Source organism: Protopterus annectens, chromosome 6.part0 (genome assembly GCF_019279795.1).
Source record: "Protopterus annectens isolate FY-2018-M chromosome 6.part0, PAN1.0, whole genome shotgun sequence".
Classification (NCBI taxonomy): Eukaryota; Metazoa; Chordata; order Ceratodontiformes; family Protopteridae; genus Protopterus; species Protopterus annectens.
This window is the reverse complement of record NC_056737.1, coordinates 1,713,569,371-1,713,589,967: the sequence shown is the minus strand read 5'-3', so window position 1 is coordinate 1,713,589,967 and position 20,597 is coordinate 1,713,569,371. Positions and strand designations below refer to the sequence as shown.

The window sequence follows — 20,597 nt, the reverse complement described above, 5'->3', positions numbered from 1 at the left end:
GATCCTCACCATTTGGAGTCCTATTGAATGGAAAACATGTAGCGTGACACGCACTTTGACAAGGAAGAGAGAAAATAAGGACTGTTTTTGAGAGAAGATGGTTTTAAGAAGGGTTATGAAGAACGGTGTGAAAAGTTACTGTTGCTGTGACTGGAAGTACCGTTAATGCACAAATGAGATAGCTCCACACATGCTGGCAGTAAAGTGCACACAGCCACAGTGACACACTGACTTTCTCCATTGTTCTTGACAACCCATCTTAAAATAACCATCAGTGTGAAAGAGAAGACATTTGCTGACATTTGTGCAACAAAAACTGTCAGATTTCGATATTGGAAAGCAAGTGGTAACTTCAAACTTCTTTCAATATATTTAGATTCATTTTCAACACTGAATGTAAAGAAATGTTCTAATTCAGTCCTGGACTGTTTGTAAGAGTTAAGCTTTTACCAGCCATCTCTTAAGTCTTTCCAAGAATCCAGTCTTTCCCCACATTCAGTTTTAGCTAAAATAAAAAATACAAATTTCCTAAAATGTGTACAGGAACTAGAGTGTTTAATGTCAAGGTAGTGTTCATAAATTCTATTTGAGTTCTCATTTCCATTTCACCAGTGTAAAAAAAAAACATAGCAGTACTCACACTGCGGAAGGTAAACCACAACCTTGGTATTACAGTTGAATTTACTGGGATAATACAACACACTGTCATAATTAACTCCTGAAGTGTTGGACCTGTCTAAAAATAGACCATTGACAACATCTCCCATATCTGGACATCTGTTCAAAAGAAAAAGTGCTGTAACTAGATGCTGTTTGTAAAAATTGTTTAATCTTAGCACCTCTTCTCTAAGTTAAACAAGTTTCAGTTCCAAGAATGGACATTAAAGATGCACTAAAGGACTTAGTCTAGTTAGATGTACTTCAACAATCTGTAACGTTCATTTTACTGCTAAAATGAAAACATACCTACTGATATCTTTAACTAGTTTGTCCTGTTAAAAATTAAAATCAATAGATTTATCCATCGGATACCTGCTATTGCTCAAGTAACATAGAATCTGTTTAACCAACTTAACATTGTACCCCCCCATTAAGAAACATTTGGAAAGGGATCCATAAAGGTTAACACAAGGTGTGCAGATACACTATGTACATGTTGAGATAACACTTCTGAATTCAAGAACAGTCCTACCACAGTGCTTTTCTGTTCATTCAGAAAGGTTACTCAGTATACACTATGTACACCTTGTGATAATCTTTATGAATCCCCTCAATTATCTGTAATATCTCAAACCTGTTTTTGTTGGTGGTGGGACAAAGTAGTTAACAAAGGGAATGATTTATTTTTTTGTTTTAGAAGTGATGCTTCAGCAGTTTTTGTAACATTATCAAGTACAATTTGTCTGAGTCCTCTAGTGTCTTTAATGGCCATTCATGGAACTGTACCTCATTTTATTTGTAGATGATGTGCTAATATTAAACAGTTTTTAGAAAGAGCATCTAGTTACAGCACCTTTTCTTTTGGAAAGCTGTCCAGATGTGAGAGATGTCAGAAATATTTTTTTTGATGTCTAAAACACTTCGGTAGTTAATTATGAGTTTGTATTGTCCTTTTAAATTCAGTTGCTTTACCAAGGCTGTAGTTTACTTTGCATAGTGTGTATCCTGCAATGCTTTTTAAGTTGATAAAACGGAAAAGGCGCTGCAGAAAAAGAATTTATGAACACTGTTGTGACCTTAAAACAATGTGAAAAGTTCTGTTTAAACACACTAGTTCATGTACACTTTTTTTAGCTAAAATTGACTGTGGGAAAGTTTGGTTCCTTGGAAAGACGGATTAGTGATGGCTGAAGTAGTTTGGCAGTTAAAACACAGCTCTTGTAAGAGTCAAGGACTGAACAAGCACATTTCCTTACAGTCTATATAAAAATTAAATATAATTATATTTGAATAAGTTTATTTTTAAATGTTTTCAAGGTTTTCCTGTAATAGGTTAATGTAGTTGCATGTTTTTAAGTGGTCTTTGTGATCATGTAATCAGATTTTTAAATATTCCCTGTAAAAGATCAGAGCCCTGTTCCACTGGATTGGTGATAATTGAAGTTTATTTTGTAGTAATATAATGAGCAGCAAAGTATAATACAAGCATATGTAAATGTCACAGCAGCATAGTCGGACTAATATATAGCAGCATAGTATGTCAAATATCTGAAGGTATGAAAAGTATCTGAACAAGTTTTGAACCAAAACTTAACGGAGTGCCCTATTCTCAAACATAATGTTATATGTATGCATTTTTAATATTTGTGTACATATACATTTTAATGTCTAAATTTATGTTCTGTATTTAGTTCTTTTTAATGTTCATTGATTTGAATTGTCAGATTTTTATTATTGTGACAATATGTTTTATCTTACTTGATTGGTACAATTGGTTGATCTGGTTTTGCCGAGTATTTAAATGCAAGATTTGTAGTCATCTGAAGAAGTCTGCTAGTGTTTAGATGAAAACGCGGTGAAGTAGTTAAGTGTTACTGTTATACTTTTTTTGCTTCAATAAATTGTGGTGGTTCTTTTAGCTTGTTGTTTGGAGTGGTCTCTTGAGCGTTGCTTGTGTTTGTTTTATTGTTCGAGTTCTGGTTGGGCAAGCTGTCTCCGTTTTTTACTTATGGGATAATATTATATTACCTTTTGTTCAGTAATTTTTCTGTGGTAGCTGCATCCACCCCCTTCATCCTTGGTTCCCTGGCCTTGTACCATCCAAATGATATTTATTATTTCAGTTACCTGTTTTTTATGTCCGCAGTCTTTACATTTAATTGAGAAAGCACATAACATTCTCTTGAGAAAAGCGCATCTTGTAGTTTTCATTTGAGATGTTATTTCTGCACGTCTCATGCTTAGCCTAAAGTTTATTGGAAACTTTCCTTTCTGCTTTTACTGAAAATGTATGTATAAAATGAAGATACAGACCTGACTTTATTTTCACACTTTATTTATTCTACCTTGTATCTAACTACTATTAAATGAAAAGCTTTAGTCTCACAATCCCTCACTCAGTGTGCCAGTTAGTTGTTTTCATAGTTTTGATAAAGTCCTGTGCATTTATCAGATGAAACTGCTTACCTATTTGTGTGGAGAATTAAACATTTTTCTTGTTGAAGAGTGAGGCATTTTTTTGTTTTGAGTTTATCATTTTTTTATGACTTGAGGGTTTTTCTTGATTCGATCTGTATAACTACTGCATCGGTGATCTAATGATGAACATGGAACAGTTGTGTAAGTAAACTTAACCATAACAGTAGAAGTTTGAATAGATCACTGTTGCGGTATGGGCATCATCCCCTTAAGCCAGGGTGTTGATGTATTTCCCCATTCCCTTTATCCTTGCACTTAGCTGGTAGGGCTGTAGTCTCCCTTACTCTGTGTGAAGAAATCTCTAAGGGTTTATTGCTCAAACCACTGATTGTATACCACTCTACTCAAGCTTTTCAGTGATTAGTGTGCATGGAAGGTGCCCTAAAACTTCGGAAGTTCACTGGTTGTCCAGTCCTTCTCAGGATATCACCCGTGTAGCTTGGGCTACTGCAGCAGCTATCTGAGTATCTGCTGTTCTGGTGAGTGAGTTACACAGCTGTACTTCCTGAGCAGTTCAGATGGAGCTAATTGGGCATCTTCATACCAGAAAATCAGCTGGCAGTATTTTTTTTTTGTAATATTTTTGAGTTGATCTTAAGTAAATTTTGGAAAATGCACATGACTCTTAATGTAGTTTGGACTGTTGATCACTTTTCTGTAAAACATCGAATCTTGACAGGTTTGAAAGTGATTGGTGTACATGTAAACGTAATTTACTTTTTTGTTTTAGGTACCCATTCAACTGATAGGAGTTCACCACCTCCAGGTTACATTCCGGATGCACAGCAACAGGTTGTTGCAAGAAATGGGTCTTTCACTAGTATTAACAGTGAAGGTGAATTCATTCCTGAAAGTATGGATCAAGTAAGTAATTTCTCTCTCTGTTTTCCTTAATTAGTATTTTGTAGTCCTGAACCTCTGCAGTATGTAAAATAATGTTTGTGTATAGATCATGTCATACAATGTGTTGTAAGAAATGTGTTTGTGAATTGCTTTAATTTCTGTACTGTTGCTTATGGGAAAATGCTGAGCTGTTCTTCGTGTTTCACTGTTGCAGTCATTACATTTGGGTAATCTGCTGGCAGGTTGCCGTCAGTCGGCCTGAATTCCAAAGTCTTGGGTCCTGCGTCGGTTACTGTCTTCTCTTCCATGACGTCAGGTCGTCAGGGGTAGAAAACATGCAGCCGACACCATTTTCTTTAGTCTTTCTTGCCGCGCGGTGCCCGAAGCAGAAGCATTTCGCAAGTGCCGGTCGGCCGACTACTGAAATACTCGAGTTTGAGTTTCAGAACCGAAGTCTTCAGTAAAGCTAAGTACCCTGTTGGGGAAACTTTTTTCTTGCTTTTTACCGATGTCAGAAAAAGTTAATAATTGTATTACTTGTGGGAAGCAAATACCTCATAAGGATTTCCATTTATACTGTATTCCCTTGCATAGGCCCTGATCACAACGTGCCTGGCTGTCGGTTTTGTGCTAGATTTAACCAACACACTATTAAGTGTCGGTATATTTTTGCATCTAAGTATTTTGGAAACAGATTTAACTACCCAGAGATGTCGTCGGATAGCAATCCGACTACCGGAGTACATAAAAAATGCAAAGAAAAGGACAGAGAAAGGCAGTCGAGATCCAAAACCGACGACGAAGCTTCTCCTAAGCCAGTCGCCAGTTCGCCGGTACTCAGTGAGGCGCTTTTGCAGCCCCTGATGCCCGCTACCTTCGAGTCGTAGGCCTCTACCGACACCCATGTGGAGTCCGGCATGCCGCAGGATACTCAAGGTATTGGACCGACGTATGCATCTCCTTCGGATGGGTCCAGAGCCGCTGAGCAGGCATTGGCTTATGAGGGTGTATTCAGACCTCAACATTTTTATATCAAACCGACGACAGCTGCAAAACCAAAGGCAAAGACACCTTCTAAAACTAAAAAACTGACGCCTGAGCCACATGTGCAGGCCTCTATGCCTAAAAAAACGATGATCAGAATGGCTGAAGACCTTATTACCTTGATAAGGGGTACCCATCACCCTCCAGATAAGAGGCCTAGGCAAGACACTGATTATGAATCTTCAGATCAGGTTTCTATTTCTTCTGATTCCTCTTCTGATCAGGAATTATCTTTACCTCCCGATGAGGATTCTGATGCTGAGGAGTCTGTTCCATCTGCATCTCCTCCTGAGAATTATTCATTTGGAATAACCTTGCATACTTTGAGGGAGCATTTTCACTGGGAGAGTCAAGACTTCTCAGAATCAAAAAAGAGGCTCAGGGATTTCCTCCATTTCCCTCAGCACAAGCCTTTAGCCATTCCCCCCTGTGTTAGACATTGTGGATGATGTTTTTTCGGAGTTGAGCCTGACTCTTTACCTCCGGCTCCCAGTATGCCTGACAGGTATTACAGGGTCCCTGACTCTCATAAATTTTTATTTAGAAACCCTGCTGCTGATCCTGAAACTGTTTCACAGGGCCCAAAGGGTGTTAAGGCCCCAACAGCAAAAAACCCTACCCCCTCTGACAGAGATTCAAGGGCGCTGGACAGATGGGGGGAAAAAGGTTTATACATCTGCAACCTTGGCAATCAGGGCCTTACTGTCAATTTCATATGCTTAAGTACCAACAACATGTTATGGGATTGCTAAAACAGAAAATGATGCTGATTTCAGAATGTGCAGAAAATAAGGAATTGCAGGAATTATTGCATGCAGCTGAACAAGTTGGAAAGCATACTTTGCAATGTGGTTTTGATTCTTTAGAGGCCTCCTGCAGGGCCACAGTTACTGGATCTGTGATTAGGAGGCATGCCTGGTTAAAGGAACAAAATTCGCCTGATCATGTTAAAGCTAAATTGCTAGATGCACCTTTACAGCATGATTCTCTGTTTGGTATTAAGACAGAAGAGGTTTTAAAGAAAATGGAAGACAAAGCTAAGTCTATGCAGACTGTTAAAGATTTCTTACAAGTGCAGCCACCTAGATTCAGTAGACACTGGCCTACAAAACATTGGTCCTTTCCTGTGTCAGACAGAGCTCAAAAGGTAAAATCCAGACGCCCTAAGGGTTCCAAGTACCAGGCTCGACTCATACAGGTCAAAGCAATGGGGCGCATCCACCTCCAAATCTGGAGGAGATAGCGCAAACCTTCAGAAAGCAATCCTAATGACTTCCCTCTGCCTACACCAAGCACTTATCTTTTGGCAGCACCCATAGGGGGAAAATTAGCACTTTTTCCTCAAAATTGGCAGTTAATAACCCAGGACAAGTGGGTACTAAACATCATATCACAGGGATACAGATTTCATTTCCACACTCTGCCAATGGCAAGTGGTTGGCCAGAGGCACGGAAACAGGTTACGTCCCTCATGGATATGGGGGCCATTCAGACAGTACCAGAGCAGGAAAAAGGACAAGGCTTTTACTCAAGACTGTTCTTGGTACCCAAAAAGGACAAGGCCTGGCGGCCAATACTGGATTTATCGATTTTGAACACTTACCTGGACATTCCAAAATTCAAAATGCTGACTTTGCAGCAGCTTCTGCCCATGCTGGGCAAGAATGCTTGGCTGGTGACATTAGACCTAAAGGAGGCATACCTGCATGTCCCAATAAGACAATCCTGCAGAAGATACCTCCGATTCAAGGCTGGCTTAATGCATTACCAATTCTCTGCACTGCCCTTTGGCTTATCTACTGCGCCCAGGGTCTTTACAAAGTGCCTGGCACCAGTAATTGCATTTTGCAGACAAAGAAGTATTCAAATTGGACGGCTGTCTCATTCAGGCAGAGAACAAGGACACTCTTCTACGACACCTGGCGTTTGTGAAAAGACTTCTAGCATGCCTAGGGTACACAATAAACGAAAAGAAATCACAACTGGTACCCTCTCAAAAGATAACATTCCTGGGTGCAAGCTTGCATAGAACTGCCCAGATGGCCAGACAAACAAAGGCAACTGACTACTTACTTCAAACTGATGGCAACAAAAACTCAGTCTTCTGCAAGACAAATTCTGCAGGCTCTGGGCTTCATGGCATCCGGCATCCTACTAATTCCATATGCAAGACTGCATATGAGGAAACTTCAATGGTACCTAAAAAGTTTATGGAGTCAACATTCACACAATCTGGTAACAATGATTTCTCTCATCCCCTGCCTGCAACAGGATTTTCTATGGTGGGCAAAGGCCTGTCACCAAAACATGGGACGGCCCTTCACTCTACCCCCTGCCAGCCAAACCTTAACAACAGACGCATCAGATTATGCCTGGGTGGCCCACATGGCAGGAAGATGCATTCAGGGCATATGGGCACCAAATCAAATGCATCTACATATCAACCAGAAAGAGATGCTAGCTGTTCAAAATGCCCTAACAGCCTTCAAGGACTTACTTCATCCAGGACAACTACTGATAAAGATGGACAACACCACAGTCATGTGATATATAAACAAGCAAGGGGGCACACACTCATACCCCCTTTGCAGATTAGCCATGGCACTTTGGGACACAGCTTTGACCTACCAAATAAATTTTCAAGCTCAATTCCTGCCAGAAAAACAGAACACTCTGGCAGATGACTTTATTTTATTTTATTTATTTTACATTTGTTGACCGGGCTAGTCTAACTGGATATATGTCCATTTTCAGTAGAGGCCCGGGGAGAAAAGCTCTAGGAAAACCTACAAAATTAATAGTGGATATAACATAAAACAGTTTTACACAGCAATAATTATAATATAAAACCTTAGCTAAAGAAATTGTTAAAAAATGTAAATATATATATATATATATATATATATATATTTTTTTTTTAGAAGATGAGCTACTCATACTAAATATAGGATAAACAAATCTTAGAAGGGTAGTATACTAGAGAAGTTATAGTATAATTGTAAACATTAAATTTCTATGCAAGATTAAAGGATATAGAAACATTTTAAGAAGGTTATAATAGATGAAGGTAGAAGATTAGAGTCAAGAGAAATGTTAGTCAGGGTTGGTACAGGAGCATAACCAGTGGTTTTTGAAATAAAGTTTTAGATTTCTTTTAAAAAGTGGGAGAGAGGTCTGAGATGTAAGGTCAGGTGGTAGTTGATTCCATACTTTTCTGACAGGGTTAGAGAACAAGGAGTCGCCTGCTAAGTTTTTAGCTTTAGTAGTATTCATAAGCATTTTGATTGAAGAGCGTAGATTTTTGAGATTGTTATATGGTATAATGAAGCCGGAGAGTATGGGAGTGTTGCTGGGTTGATAAAGGGTCTTATGTGTTGTTGTAAGTTGATGAAATTGAATCTGATTCAGTAATTCTAACCAGCCTAGTTGTTTCAGATTTAGACAGTGATGAGTTCTAAAAGGAGAGCCTGTAGCGAACCTGTTGATGTTGTTATAGGATATAGCTAGTTTGTTAAGGTTATTTTTTGAGAGGTTAGTGTAAATGAGAGAGGCATAAAGAAGGGTTGAGAATAAGTGAGTTCTAGTTATAGCAGTCCTAGCTACTGGTGTAAGAAAGGGTTTTATTCTGTAGAGGGATCCTAATTTTATGTTAACTGATTTTACCGTGGTATTTATGTGGGTATCAAAGTTCAGATTATTGTCAATTGTAATTCCTAATAGTTTAGTGGTTGGGTCAGGAGAAATAAGATTGCCATTATTTGATGTGAGAGTGAAGTGTAAAGGGGTAGACTTTTGGGTTGGTGTAAAGAGTAAAAGTTTAGTTTTTTTGGGGTTTAGTAGGAGGCAGCGGTTAGAGAACCAGTGATGTTAAGTTGTCTCTCTCGCCTTCATTCTTGCTGGTTGGGTTCGGAGCCGACCTTCGGCTCCGACTTGGCCATTTTGTAAAGCTCGAGAGCTACTTACTGGCTCGAGGCCTCCCTATATCCCACAATGCCTGGCACTAGACCCCCAGATCTCGTTTGCCGCTTCAGCTACGAGGTTGCGCTTTACTGGCTCAGGTCATATTCATCTTTGCAATATTTGTAGTTAAACTTGTAGTGTATATTTTTCAAGTGTTTTTTGTTAAATCAGAGTAGTACTGTATATTAGTCTTAGTTTTCCCTGTATTTTTCTACCCTTAGGAAACTCATTTTTACTTAGGTAGATAGGGGGGAGGGGAGAAACTCTCTAAGTAGGCCGTTTAAGTTAGAGGCTATCCCCTTCCCTTTTAAATTGTTTAGGAAGTAGTGTTAGCCTTTGTAGTCTAAGTCATAGTTTCTTAGTTTTGTTAGTATTGTTTCCTTTAAATTGTTTGTGTGAAGGTGTGGGACTAGTGTGTGTGTGTTTTTTGCACTAGTCTAACATTTATCCATCGGTATTCCTTTTTTCTTTAACATGTCAAAGGATACCAAGGTATCAGGGTTCAAGAAGTGTGACTCGTGCTGTCAGAAAATGTCTCTGACAGACGGTCACACTTCTTGTGCTTGTTGTTTGGGGGCCTTACACCTGCAGGACTCTTGCTCGGTATGTCATGCCTTTAGTCCGAGAGTCCCGCAGGAGCGTAGGAACAAGTTAATTCTCAGGGGGTTACTAAAACCCGAGGGGTCTCCGGCGAAGTCTCAGCCAGCGAAAACCCCTAAGCCCACCAAGCCGTCGGCTCCCAGTGCGGAGCTGTCGCCAGGTGGAGCGTCTGCTTCAATTTCGGTTCCGGCCGGAACCGAAGTATCTAAATCTCTCTCGGCTCCGACCTTGGTGTCAGAGCCATCAGGGAGCCGTAAGCGATCCAGGTCGCCATCCTTAGAGTCGATTCGCTCTGCTGTGGATCGCCTTTGCTACAGTCTGAAAGGAGCCATCGGTCCCACTCTTCTCGGTCCTCGAGGCTATCCGATCATGACTTGGAGAGAGTGGTTAGTAGACTCCTCAAATCGCAGGTCCTGGCTAAAATGTTAACTAGCCCTCCTCATCAGGCTGTGGCTGATGTTCATCGTGCATACAGCTGCAGTCATAACAGATGGGTTCTCCTGCCGTCAAGCGGGTCCTCGGTCGGCCGAATTCCAAAGTCTAGGTCCGGCGTCGGTTGTCGTCGCTTCTTCCCTGACGTCAGTGCGACAGGGGTATAAAAGAACCAGCCGATGCCATTTTCTTCCGTCTTTCTTGCCGCGCGGTGCCCGAAGCAGAAGCAGTTCACAAGTGCCGGTCGGCCAGCTCCTGAGATTACGAAAAATTTGGAACCAAAGTCGTCTTAAAAACTAAGTACCCCGTTGGGGAAACTTTTTCTTGCCTCAGACCGATGTCAGACAAAGTTAATAATTGTATTTCTTGTGGGAAGCAAATACCGCATAAGGATTTCCATTCCCTCTGTATACCTTGTTTAGGCCCAGACCACGACGTCTCGGTCTGTCGCTTTTGTGCTACATTCAACAAACGCACTATTAAGCGTCAGGCGGAGTTTGCCCAGCATTATTTTGGGAAAGCATTTAACTATACTATGTCGTCGGATACTCCGACTCCGGTTTTGTCTAAAAAACGCAAAGACAAGGACCGACACTCGAGGTCCGCGGCCTCTACCGACACCACGCCAAAGCCGACTACACGTGGTCCGGTTCTCAGCGAGGCACCTACGCAGCCCCTGATTACCGACGACGCATCTTTGGCGGTGTCTCCTGTACCCGAGGTCGCAGGCTCCTCGGCCCACACCCTGACTACAGATACCGAAGCCACTCTTGGCGTTGAAACACAGAATGTGGACAGGTCCACCTCCACTCAAGGTGTCTTCAGACCTTCCTCTTCTTTCTCCATCAAGGCTTTCACCAAGTCTAAAGCTACCATGCACCCTAAGAGACCAGCTACACAGGGCCCATCTCCAGGCCCCATGCCTAAGAAACAGATGCTTAAAATGGCTGAGGATTTAATTACTCTAATCAGAGGTTCTCAGCCACCTCCGGACAAAGACCCAGAGTGGAGGAAGATTCCCCTCCTCTGATCAGGGCTCCATTATTTCAGAGCACTCTGATTATCAGGAACAGTCTTACTCCCTTTTGAAGACTCTGATGCAGAGGAATCTATTCCTTCTGTATCCCCCCCCTGAGGATTACTCATTTGGTGAAACTCTGCATACCTTAAGGGAACACTTCCACTGGGAAGGCCAGGATTATTCAGATTCCAAGAAAAGGCTCAGGGAATTTCTTTTGTTACCCCAGCACAGGCCTCTGGCTATACCTCCTGTCCTGGACATCCTAGATGATGTTTACTCGGAGGCCTGCCTTAACCCGGACTCTCTTCCTCCAGCTCCAGTTAAGCCTGACAGGTACTACAGGGTTCCTGACTCACACCAGTTTCTATACAAAAGCCATGCTGCTGACCTAGAAACCATCTCACAGGGGCCCAAGGGAGTTAAGGCCTCCATTGCCAAAAACCCATTGCCTTCCGAGAGAGATTCCAGATCCTTAAAAAGGTGGGGAAAAAAGGTATATACCTCTGCTACTTTATCCATGAGGGCCTTAAACTGTCAGTTTCATATGCTAAAATACCAACAGTTTCTGTTATCTCAATTGAAAAGTAAAATGTCACAAACTGAACAACCAGACATGAAGGAGTTGCAGGATTTGATGCATAGTGCAGAACAAGTGGGTAAACATACCTTACAATGTGGTTTTGATGCTCTAGAGGCCTCATGTAGAGCTGCTGTTACAGGCTCAGTCATACGTAGGCATGCCTGGCTCAAGGAACAAGCCTTGCCTGATCATGTCAAAGCTAAATTACTAGACGCCCCTCTTCAAAAGGATGTACTATTTGGGGCAAATGCTGAGGAAGTATTATGGAAAATGGAGGAAAAGGCTAAATCAATGCAAACTGTGAAAGAATTTCTGCAGGTTCAACCCCACGTTTTAGTAGAAATTGGCCTTCCAAAACTGGTCCTTTCCTGCCACAGACAGACCCCAAAGAGGCAGATACATGCCCGAGGGCAGGGGACAAACACAAGGCTCGCACAGAGGCAGACAATGGCAAGCTCCTACACAAAGAGGTGGTGAGCACAACTCGCAATCTTTCAGAAAGCAAAACCAATGACTTTCCCCTTTACATGCCAACCAGGTCTCAAATGGCAGCCCCCTTAGGAGGAAAGCTGGCACTATTCTCAAAAAATTGGCATATTATCACAAAGGACAAATGGATCCTGAACATTATAAACAGAGGCTACAAATTCCATTTTCATACCCTTCCAAAAATGAAAGGCATGCCAAACCTGCCACACAATCAAAGGGCAGAGGCACAAAAGCAAATTTCAGATCTTATAAACATGAAAGCTATTCAAGAGGTACCTACACACAAACAAGGTCAAGGTTTTTATTCCAGGCTATTTCTGGTGCCAAGGAAGGGAAAAGATTGGAGACCTATTTTGGATCTTTCCATCCTAAACACATTCCTACTGCACCAAAATTCAAGATGCTCACTCTACAGCAACTTCTTCCCATGCTGGGCAAGGAGTCTTGGCTGGTAACATTGGACCTCAAGGAGGCATACCTGCATGTCCCAATCAGACAAAATTGCAGAAGATACCTCCGATTTCTTGCAGGTTCAACCCATTATCAATTCTCTGCATTGCCCTTTGGTTTATCTACTACGCCCAGAGTATTCACGAAATGCTTGGCATCAGTAATTGCCTACTGCAGACTTCAAGGGATACAAATATACCCTTATTTGGATGACTGCCTGATCCAAGCGGACAGCAAGCACATTCTTCTGAAACATCTGGCTTATGTAATAATGTTATTAAACTCTCTAGGATACACAGTCAACAAAGAGAAATCAAGACTATTACCCTCTCGGAAGATAATTTTCCTGGGTGCCAATTTGGACACAAACACCCAGATGGCCTACCTCACGCCAGAGAAGCAGGGGCAACTAATTCAATATTTCAGAACACTGGCAAATTGCACCAGGCTGACTGCAAGGAAAATCCTGCAGGCTCTGGGATTCATGGCATCTTGCATCTTACTAATCCCATGTGCAAAGCTGCATATGAGAAAACTACAATGGTACCTAAAAACATATGGTCTCAACACAGCCACAGTTTGGAAACAATAATACCACTAATTCCATGTCTGCAAAAGGAATTTCTGTGGTGGGCTCAAGCATGCCAAACAAACACAGGTCTTCCATTCAGCAAGCCTCAAGCAAATCAAGTCATCACAACAGACGCCTCGGACTACGCCTGGGGGCACACATGGCAGACCGGTGCATTCAGGGCAAATGGACGCAAAAAGGAAAGCACCTTCACATCAATCAAAAAGAAATGCTAGCAGTGATAAATGCTATTACAGCTTTCAAGGACCTTCTACAACCAGGTCAGCTATTGATAAGAACAGACAACACCACAGTTATGTGGTACATAAACAAGCAGGGAGGAACACATTCTTATCCCCTATGCAGACTGGCCATGTCACTTTGGAACATGGCCATGGACTTACAAATGGAACTACAAGCACAGTACTTGCCAGGCAAGGAAAACACGCTGGCAGACAACCTAAGCAGGAATATGACAGATCCACACGAATGGAAGTTGCATCCAAAAGTTTTTACAGAAATAATCCAAGAGTGGGGAAGGCCAGACATAGATCTCTTTGCCTCCCACAAAAATCATCAATTGACAAAATTCTGCTCAAGGATCTTCCATCCAAAGGTCTGGAGAGTGGACGCTCTCTCTTTCAGTTGGACATCAATGACAGTTTATGCCTTCCCACCTCTTCCTCTGCTGCCCAAAGTCCTATTGAAGACCAGAGCAGACAGACCAAAGATGATCCTCATTGCTCCGGACTGGCCAAGGCAACACTGGTACCCACTCCTGAGGAGCCTGACGCATTCCCCACCATGGACCCTGCCTCTAATGCCGCCTCTTCTGACTCAGCACAGCTTCAGAACTCTTCACAGTCAGCTGAAAACACTCAATCTAGCCGCATGGAAAATTCCTTAGCATCAGAGCAGGCCCTGCTCTCCAAGGAGGTGCAGGATGTCATTTTGGAGGCCAGAAGGCCATCAACTAGAAAAGCTTACTCTGCAAAATGGAAACGTTTTTGTGTTTGGAATGAGAAAAGGGCCAGAGCCCTGGAAAACTGAATTTACCTCAAATACTACAATATTTGGCTGAACTGCTAAGCAGTGGACCTTCGTTCTCCTCCATCAAAATCCATGCCTCAGCCATTTCTGCAGAATACAACACTGATCCACCTTTATTCTCTCACCCTCTATTAAGACAGTTCCTCAGAGGGGCTAAGAATTTAAGACCTCTAAGAAAACAACCAATACCTGCTTGGGATCTTAATTTCATTCTGGAAAAACTGACTTTGCCTCCTTTTGAGCCAGCTGCCTCATCAGATTTACAATATTTGTCCTGGAAAACAGCTTTCCTTCTGGCTATCACTTCAGCTCGTAGAGTTTCAGAACTACAGGCTCTTATGGCTGTCCAGCATTTTATCATCTTCCATCAGGACAGAGTTTCATTACGTACCAACCCGTCCGTTATGCCTAAAGTGGCATCCAGGGTAGCTTTACATCAGGCCATACATTTACCTACTTTTTATCCTAATCCTCAAAACAAAGGGGAGAGATTACTGCATTCCTTGGACATCCACAGACAACTGCGTTATTATTTGGACAGAACAAAGCCTTTCAGAAAATCAGAACAGCTTTTTGTGGCCTATGCGGTAGGAGCTCAAGGAAAGTCAATATCCAAACAGACAATCTCAAAATGGATAGCCCACTGCATACGCTTTTGCTATTCCTTTCATGGCAAAACTGTACCTACAGGCATTAGAACTCATTCTACCAGGGCCACAGCCACCTCTGCAGCCTTCCTCAGGGGAGTTCCTACCAAGGATATTTTAGAAGCAGCCACTTGGAGTTCTGTGCATACCTTCTCTAAGCACTACAACCTACCATTATACTCCAAATCTAGAGCAGGCTTTGCCACTGCAGTCTTTCAGGGCATTTTGGCTCCTCCTAGCTCCACCTAGTGCCTACCACCCCTTTCTTAGCTTTGGGATTCTACCCATCTGTTATGACTGCAGCTGTATGCACGATGAACATAGTACAGTTTTGTACCTACCATAAATGTAGATGTTCGATTGCTAATACAGCTGCAGTCCAGGTTTCCCTCCCTCCTTCCCCTCTAGGGGTCTTTTATGGTGTATTTGCTTGCAACTACTGGTCTTTGATTATATTGCATTGCATTATTACATAATTTTATGTATTGCCTTCTTTCTGGGGGCACCTGACATCTGGGGCAAGAAAAACTGAAGAAAATGGCGTCGGCTGGTTCTTTTATACCTCTGTCGCACTGACGTCAGGGAAGAAGCGACGACAACCGACGCCGGACCTAGACTTTGGAATTCGGCCGACCGAGGACCCGCCTGACGGCAGGAGAACCCATCTGTTATGACTGCAGCTGTATTAGCACTCTAACATCTACATTTATGGTAGGTACAAAACTGTACTTTCCTGTTTCTGAAGTAGTTCCTCCTCTGACTCCTGTCAGTTCGGAGCCGGAGCTTGTTGGGGCTCAGATCCTGGAAACGTCGGCGCCGATGCTTCCCCTTTTGGCTCCTTCATCGGCTCCGATTTCTTCAATGGTTCCGTCCTTGGAGGGATCTGGGCACCGAGACTCCCTCGTCGGCTCTGAGGGGGCGAGTGGCATCGGACCCTTGTCCGACCCCATTCTCCCTCTCGGAGCCTCGGCGCAGGTAAGCTCTGCTCCTACATCGACCTCGGAGCCTTCCCTTTCGGTGCCGGAGAGGATTTCTGTCTCTTCGGAGTGGGGGCCCACTTCTCTGCCGGATAGGGGTGCCTTCGAGGTCATGAGGAGCGTGCTGAGAGTCTGCACCTCGATCAGCCCCTTCAGCTCCTCCCCCCAGGGTGCCTGCTTCGGTCTCTGCCCCTCCTCCAGACCCCAAGCGAGGGGATCAAATGCTCCAGGTCACCCCACTGGGTGTATCTTCCTCTTCCGAGGCCTCCCCTGAGATTTCAGAGGAGCCCCCTCGAAAGAGGAAATGTAAGAGGAAACATGTTGACTCCCCAGAGTCTGTCACATCAGATACTGACTTGGAGGATTCGGAAGGGTCCCCAAGATCCCCTTCTGAAGATGTCTCTTTCTCAGATGTCCTTGAGATCCTTAAGCAGAGGGGGAACTGGTCTGCCCTTAACCCTTCTGAGGACGAGTCGGTATACTTGGATGCATTTGGTTCTCGCCCTTCCACCTCCTGGGTGTCTCCGCCTTTCGGTCCATTAATGGAAGTGGTGGCTCGGAAGGCGTGGTCAGCTCCAGACACACTGGAACCAACCCCCCGCAGGCCCACTAAGTTTATTACAGCCCCTCAAGATGCACAGTTTTTGACAAAGGGTGTCCCCGTTGATGCCATGGTGGTAGCAGCTGCCACGAAAAAGGAGTTGGCTGACACTTCTGTACCTGTCCATCCCCCTAATAAAGAGTCTAGGACGATGGATAGATACGGGAAGCGGATGTTTTCCTCAGCGACTTTCTCCATGAGGTCGCTGAATTATTTGTGCCACTTCACCCGTCTTCAGAGGGATCTACTCAAGGAGCTAGGAGATACCCTGCAAGATCCATCAGCTGCGGGGGCTCAAGACAAGATAAACTCCCAGCTGGCGACTCTTAATTCTATCGTTAACTCCTCCATGCGGCTCATTTCGTATGCAGCTGATGGAGCGAGTAGAGACGCAGGCACAGGCATGGCTTTGAGAAGACATGCCTGGATGCGGTTATGTAACTTCGCTGATCCCTTCAAGGCGTCTTTCACCAACACCCCTTTTGATGGTTCGGCTCTGTTTGGACCTCAGGTGAAAGATACACTTACCAGGTGTGAGCAGGAAGGCAAGACTCTCTCTGCCGTGGGAGTCCGTTTCTCCACTTCCTCTAGAACATACCCTAAGGGTCAGAAGAGTGGAAAGATGTGGTTCCGGAAACCCCAGGGAGCCGTGCCTGACACACGTGGCGAGTTTCCCTCCAGAGGCAGAGGAGGGAACAACAATAGACGCCGCCCATGGGGCAGAGGGGGTCTGCAGAATCAGGGCAGCAGAAAATCTTTCTCTGACAAGCCCTTCTATTACCCCTGAGGGGCTGCCTGGCTGTCCGCCTTCGGAGGCAGTCGCGGGAAGGTAGTCTCTGTACCCAGAAGCCTGGCGTCTCATCACTCGAGACAGATGGGTGCAGTCTATCATATCCGAGGTTACAAAATCCCGTTTGTCCACACCCCCTTAAAATCAAACAACCCCATCCCAGATGTTCCACCCAGTCTAAGGGAACAGGCAGTACAAGAAATTTCAAGACTGCTAAAAAAACGGGCCATCCAACAAGTCCCAGACCAGCAAGGATCCGGAATTTACTCAAAGTTCTTTTTGGTACCAAAAAAGACAGGGGACTGGAGACCCATTTTGGATCTCAGCAGACTAAACAAGTCTGTTCAAAGAACGAAGTTCCGGATGGTCACGCTTCAGTCCATTCTACCCTTTTTGGGTCAGGACAATTGGATGTGCTCCATAGATCTTCAGGATGCGTACTACCACATCAAAATGGACAGGCATTCCAGAAGGTTTCTCCGCTTCCGGCTGGGAGCCAGTCATTACCAGTTCAGAGCCCTGCCCTTTGGTCTCACCACAGCCCCCAGGGTGTTCACCAAATGCTTGGCAGTGGTTACCGCTCACCTGAGACGGCAAGGATTCCAGGTGTTTCCATATCTAGACGACTGGCTCCTTACTGCTACCACCAGACATCAATTGCTGAGAGCCAGGGATTATACCATCCAAACATGCTCCAACCTAGGTATCTCAATAAATTTCGAAAAGTCTGCATTGTCACCTTGTCAGTCTTTAACCTTTATAGGCGCAATATTAAATACGAAAGATCTGTCCGCAAGACTTCCAGTAGACAGAGTGGCAGAAATTCGTCGACATGTACAGGTATTATTAGGATGCAGAAAGATTCAGGCCAGATTCGTCCTAAAAACCTTGGGTCTCATGGCAGCAGTGATCTTATTAGTTCCCCTGGCTTGTTTTCACATGAGGATTCTCCAGTGGATGCTTTTCACCCAATGGTCCTTTCAACAACTTTCTTTGTCTCACAAAATACTAATCACACAGTCATGCAAAGACCAATTGACTTGGTGGATGGTCTTTCAATCAGTACCCCAGGGCAGACCATTTGTCCTTCCTCCTCCAGTGGCCACGGTGACCACGGATGCCTCCCTGATCGGGTGGGGGGGGGGCATTTTCAGGGCAAGACTGTCCAGGGCACCTGGCAACCCCACGAGTACCACTTGCACATAAACGTCTTGGAGATGAGGGCGGTGCTTTTAGCGTTGCAAGCTCTTCAGAACTCTCTATCCACTGGGACCATTGCAATTCAGACAGACAATATGTCTGTAGTGTGGAACATCAACAAGCAGGGCGGAACCAAGTCATATCCCTTATGTCGAGAAGCACTCAGACTATGGCAGTGGGCAGTCTCCTCTCAACGGTTTCTGACAGCAACGGACATCCCTGGGAAGTCCAATGTCATAGCGGACAGACTAAGCAGAGCTATTCTCATGCCTCACGAGTGGTTTCTCAACCGGACAGTAGCGGACAAAATCTTCCGCAAATGGGGTCAGCCTTGCTGTGACCTTTTCGCAACTCCTCTCAACAGCAAGTGCACAGTTTCTTCACTCTCTTCCCGGACACTCCCCCAGAGACGCTCTAGTTCACGATTGGCCCCAGGGACTACTGTATGCATTCCCACCTTTTCCACTAATTCCCAAACTAATTCAGAAAGCTACCGTGCTGGGTTGCAGGATGATCCTCATTGGCCCCTACTGACCTCGACAAATCTGGTTCCCATTCCTGCATCGTCACCTTCTAGAGCAGCCTTGGAATCTGGACCCAGTTCCGGACCTCCTGATCCATCAGTCGGGCAGGCTGCATCAATCTCTTCAGTCTCTCAACCTCACTGCTTGGTTGCTCCACTTCCAACCTTAGCCAGGCTTCCCAGTATTTCCAATTCAGTGCGTGAGATTATCCTTTCTTCGCACAAACCTACAACCAGGAAGACTTATGCTAGTAAGTGGAAACGTTTCTCTTTCTGGGCAGAGGCTAGAAATATAGATCCCTTCACGGCCCCTGTCCATACTCGACTTTTTAGCAGAACTTTTTCAAGCAGGCTCCTCTTCGGCCACCATTAGAGTTCAATTAGCGGCAATCTCTAATTTTCATACGGGCCTGTCAGAAACCAGCATCTTGTCCCATAAGCTTTGCAAAGCCTTTCTGAAAGGAACAATCTTGCTCAGGCCACCAGTGAGAGATCCCCCACCTCCGTGGGACTTAAATTTGATCCTAGCTTCCTTGATACTGCCTCCCTTTGAACCGGCAGCTTCCTGTTCCTTGAAATTGCGTACTTGGAAAACCCTCTTTTTAGTGGCCATTACTTCAGCGAGGAGAGTTTCTGAACTTCAAGCCCTTTGTGTTTGTCCTCCTTACCTAGTTTTCCATAAGGATAGAGTTTCACTCAGGACTAATCCTTTGTTCCTTCCTAAGGTCCCCTCCGAAAATAATTTGAATCGATCCATCGATCTGCCAGTCTTTTTTCCAAATTATTCCAACAAAGCTGAACACAAATTACACCAGTTGGATGTTCATAGGCAATTACGTTTCTATTTGCATAGGACTGAGCAAATAAGGAAATCAGACCAACTCTTCCTGTCCTATGCGGAGGGTAAGCAGGGTCGACCAGTGTCTAAAGTAACCTTATCCAGGTGGTTGTCCTCTATTATTACCCTTGTTTATCAGTTGAGGAATAAAGAACTCCCTGCGAAACCTAAAAGCCACTCTACTAGGGCTTTAGCTACGTCGGTAGCTTTTCAATCAAGACTACCTATGGAAGCCATTTGTGCGGCGGCCACATGGGCCACCCCCTCATACCTTCATTTCACATTATAAATTGGATCTGACCTCTAGGAGCAGAGCTGATTTTGGTTCCACTGTGCTCAAGAGTCTGTTCCGATGAGCCACCCAGGACTAAGGTGCTAGGGACGCTGTCCCAACCAGCAAGAATGAAGGCGAGAGAGACAACTTAACATTAAGAAGTTATGTACCTACCATAACGTTCCATGTTAGTTGTCTAATTCTTCTCGCGTCCCACCCTCCATCCCCCTAGCCTAGATGGACCGAGAAGAGTCCTCCTACGAGTCTTGTTACTGGCCGAGTCTTTACCGATTTATGTCCTCTACTTTTTTCTTCAGCCCTGTAGCTGAAGTCTTGCTATTGGGACAGTTGTCCTCTTGTATTATTATGGTGCTAGGTCTTCCAAACGAGATCTGGGGGTCTAGCGCCAGGCATTGTGGGATATAGGGAGGCCTCGAGCCAGTAAGTAGCTCTCGAGCTTTAGAAAATGGCCGAGTTGGAGCCGAAGGTCAGCTCCGAACCCAACCAGCAAGAAAGAAGGCGAGAAGAAGACAACTAACATGGAACATTATGGTAGGTATATAACTTCT

General features: G+C 44.1%; 1 protein-coding gene across 2 annotated transcripts in view; it reads left to right on the top strand.

Moving 5' to 3' along the window:
- The window catches only part of MAP3K2 (mitogen-activated protein kinase kinase kinase 2), a 2,021,635-nt gene that overhangs the window by 1,188,495 nt on the left and 812,543 nt on the right, over positions 1 to 20,597 (top strand). For both annotated transcript variants that reach the window (XM_044075108.1, XM_044075107.1), the window contains exon 10: positions 3,869 to 4,002. In XM_044075108.1, coding sequence (XP_043931043.1) covers positions 3,869 to 4,002 — 134 coding nt within the window. The remainder of the gene's footprint in view (positions 1 to 3,868; positions 4,003 to 20,597) is intronic.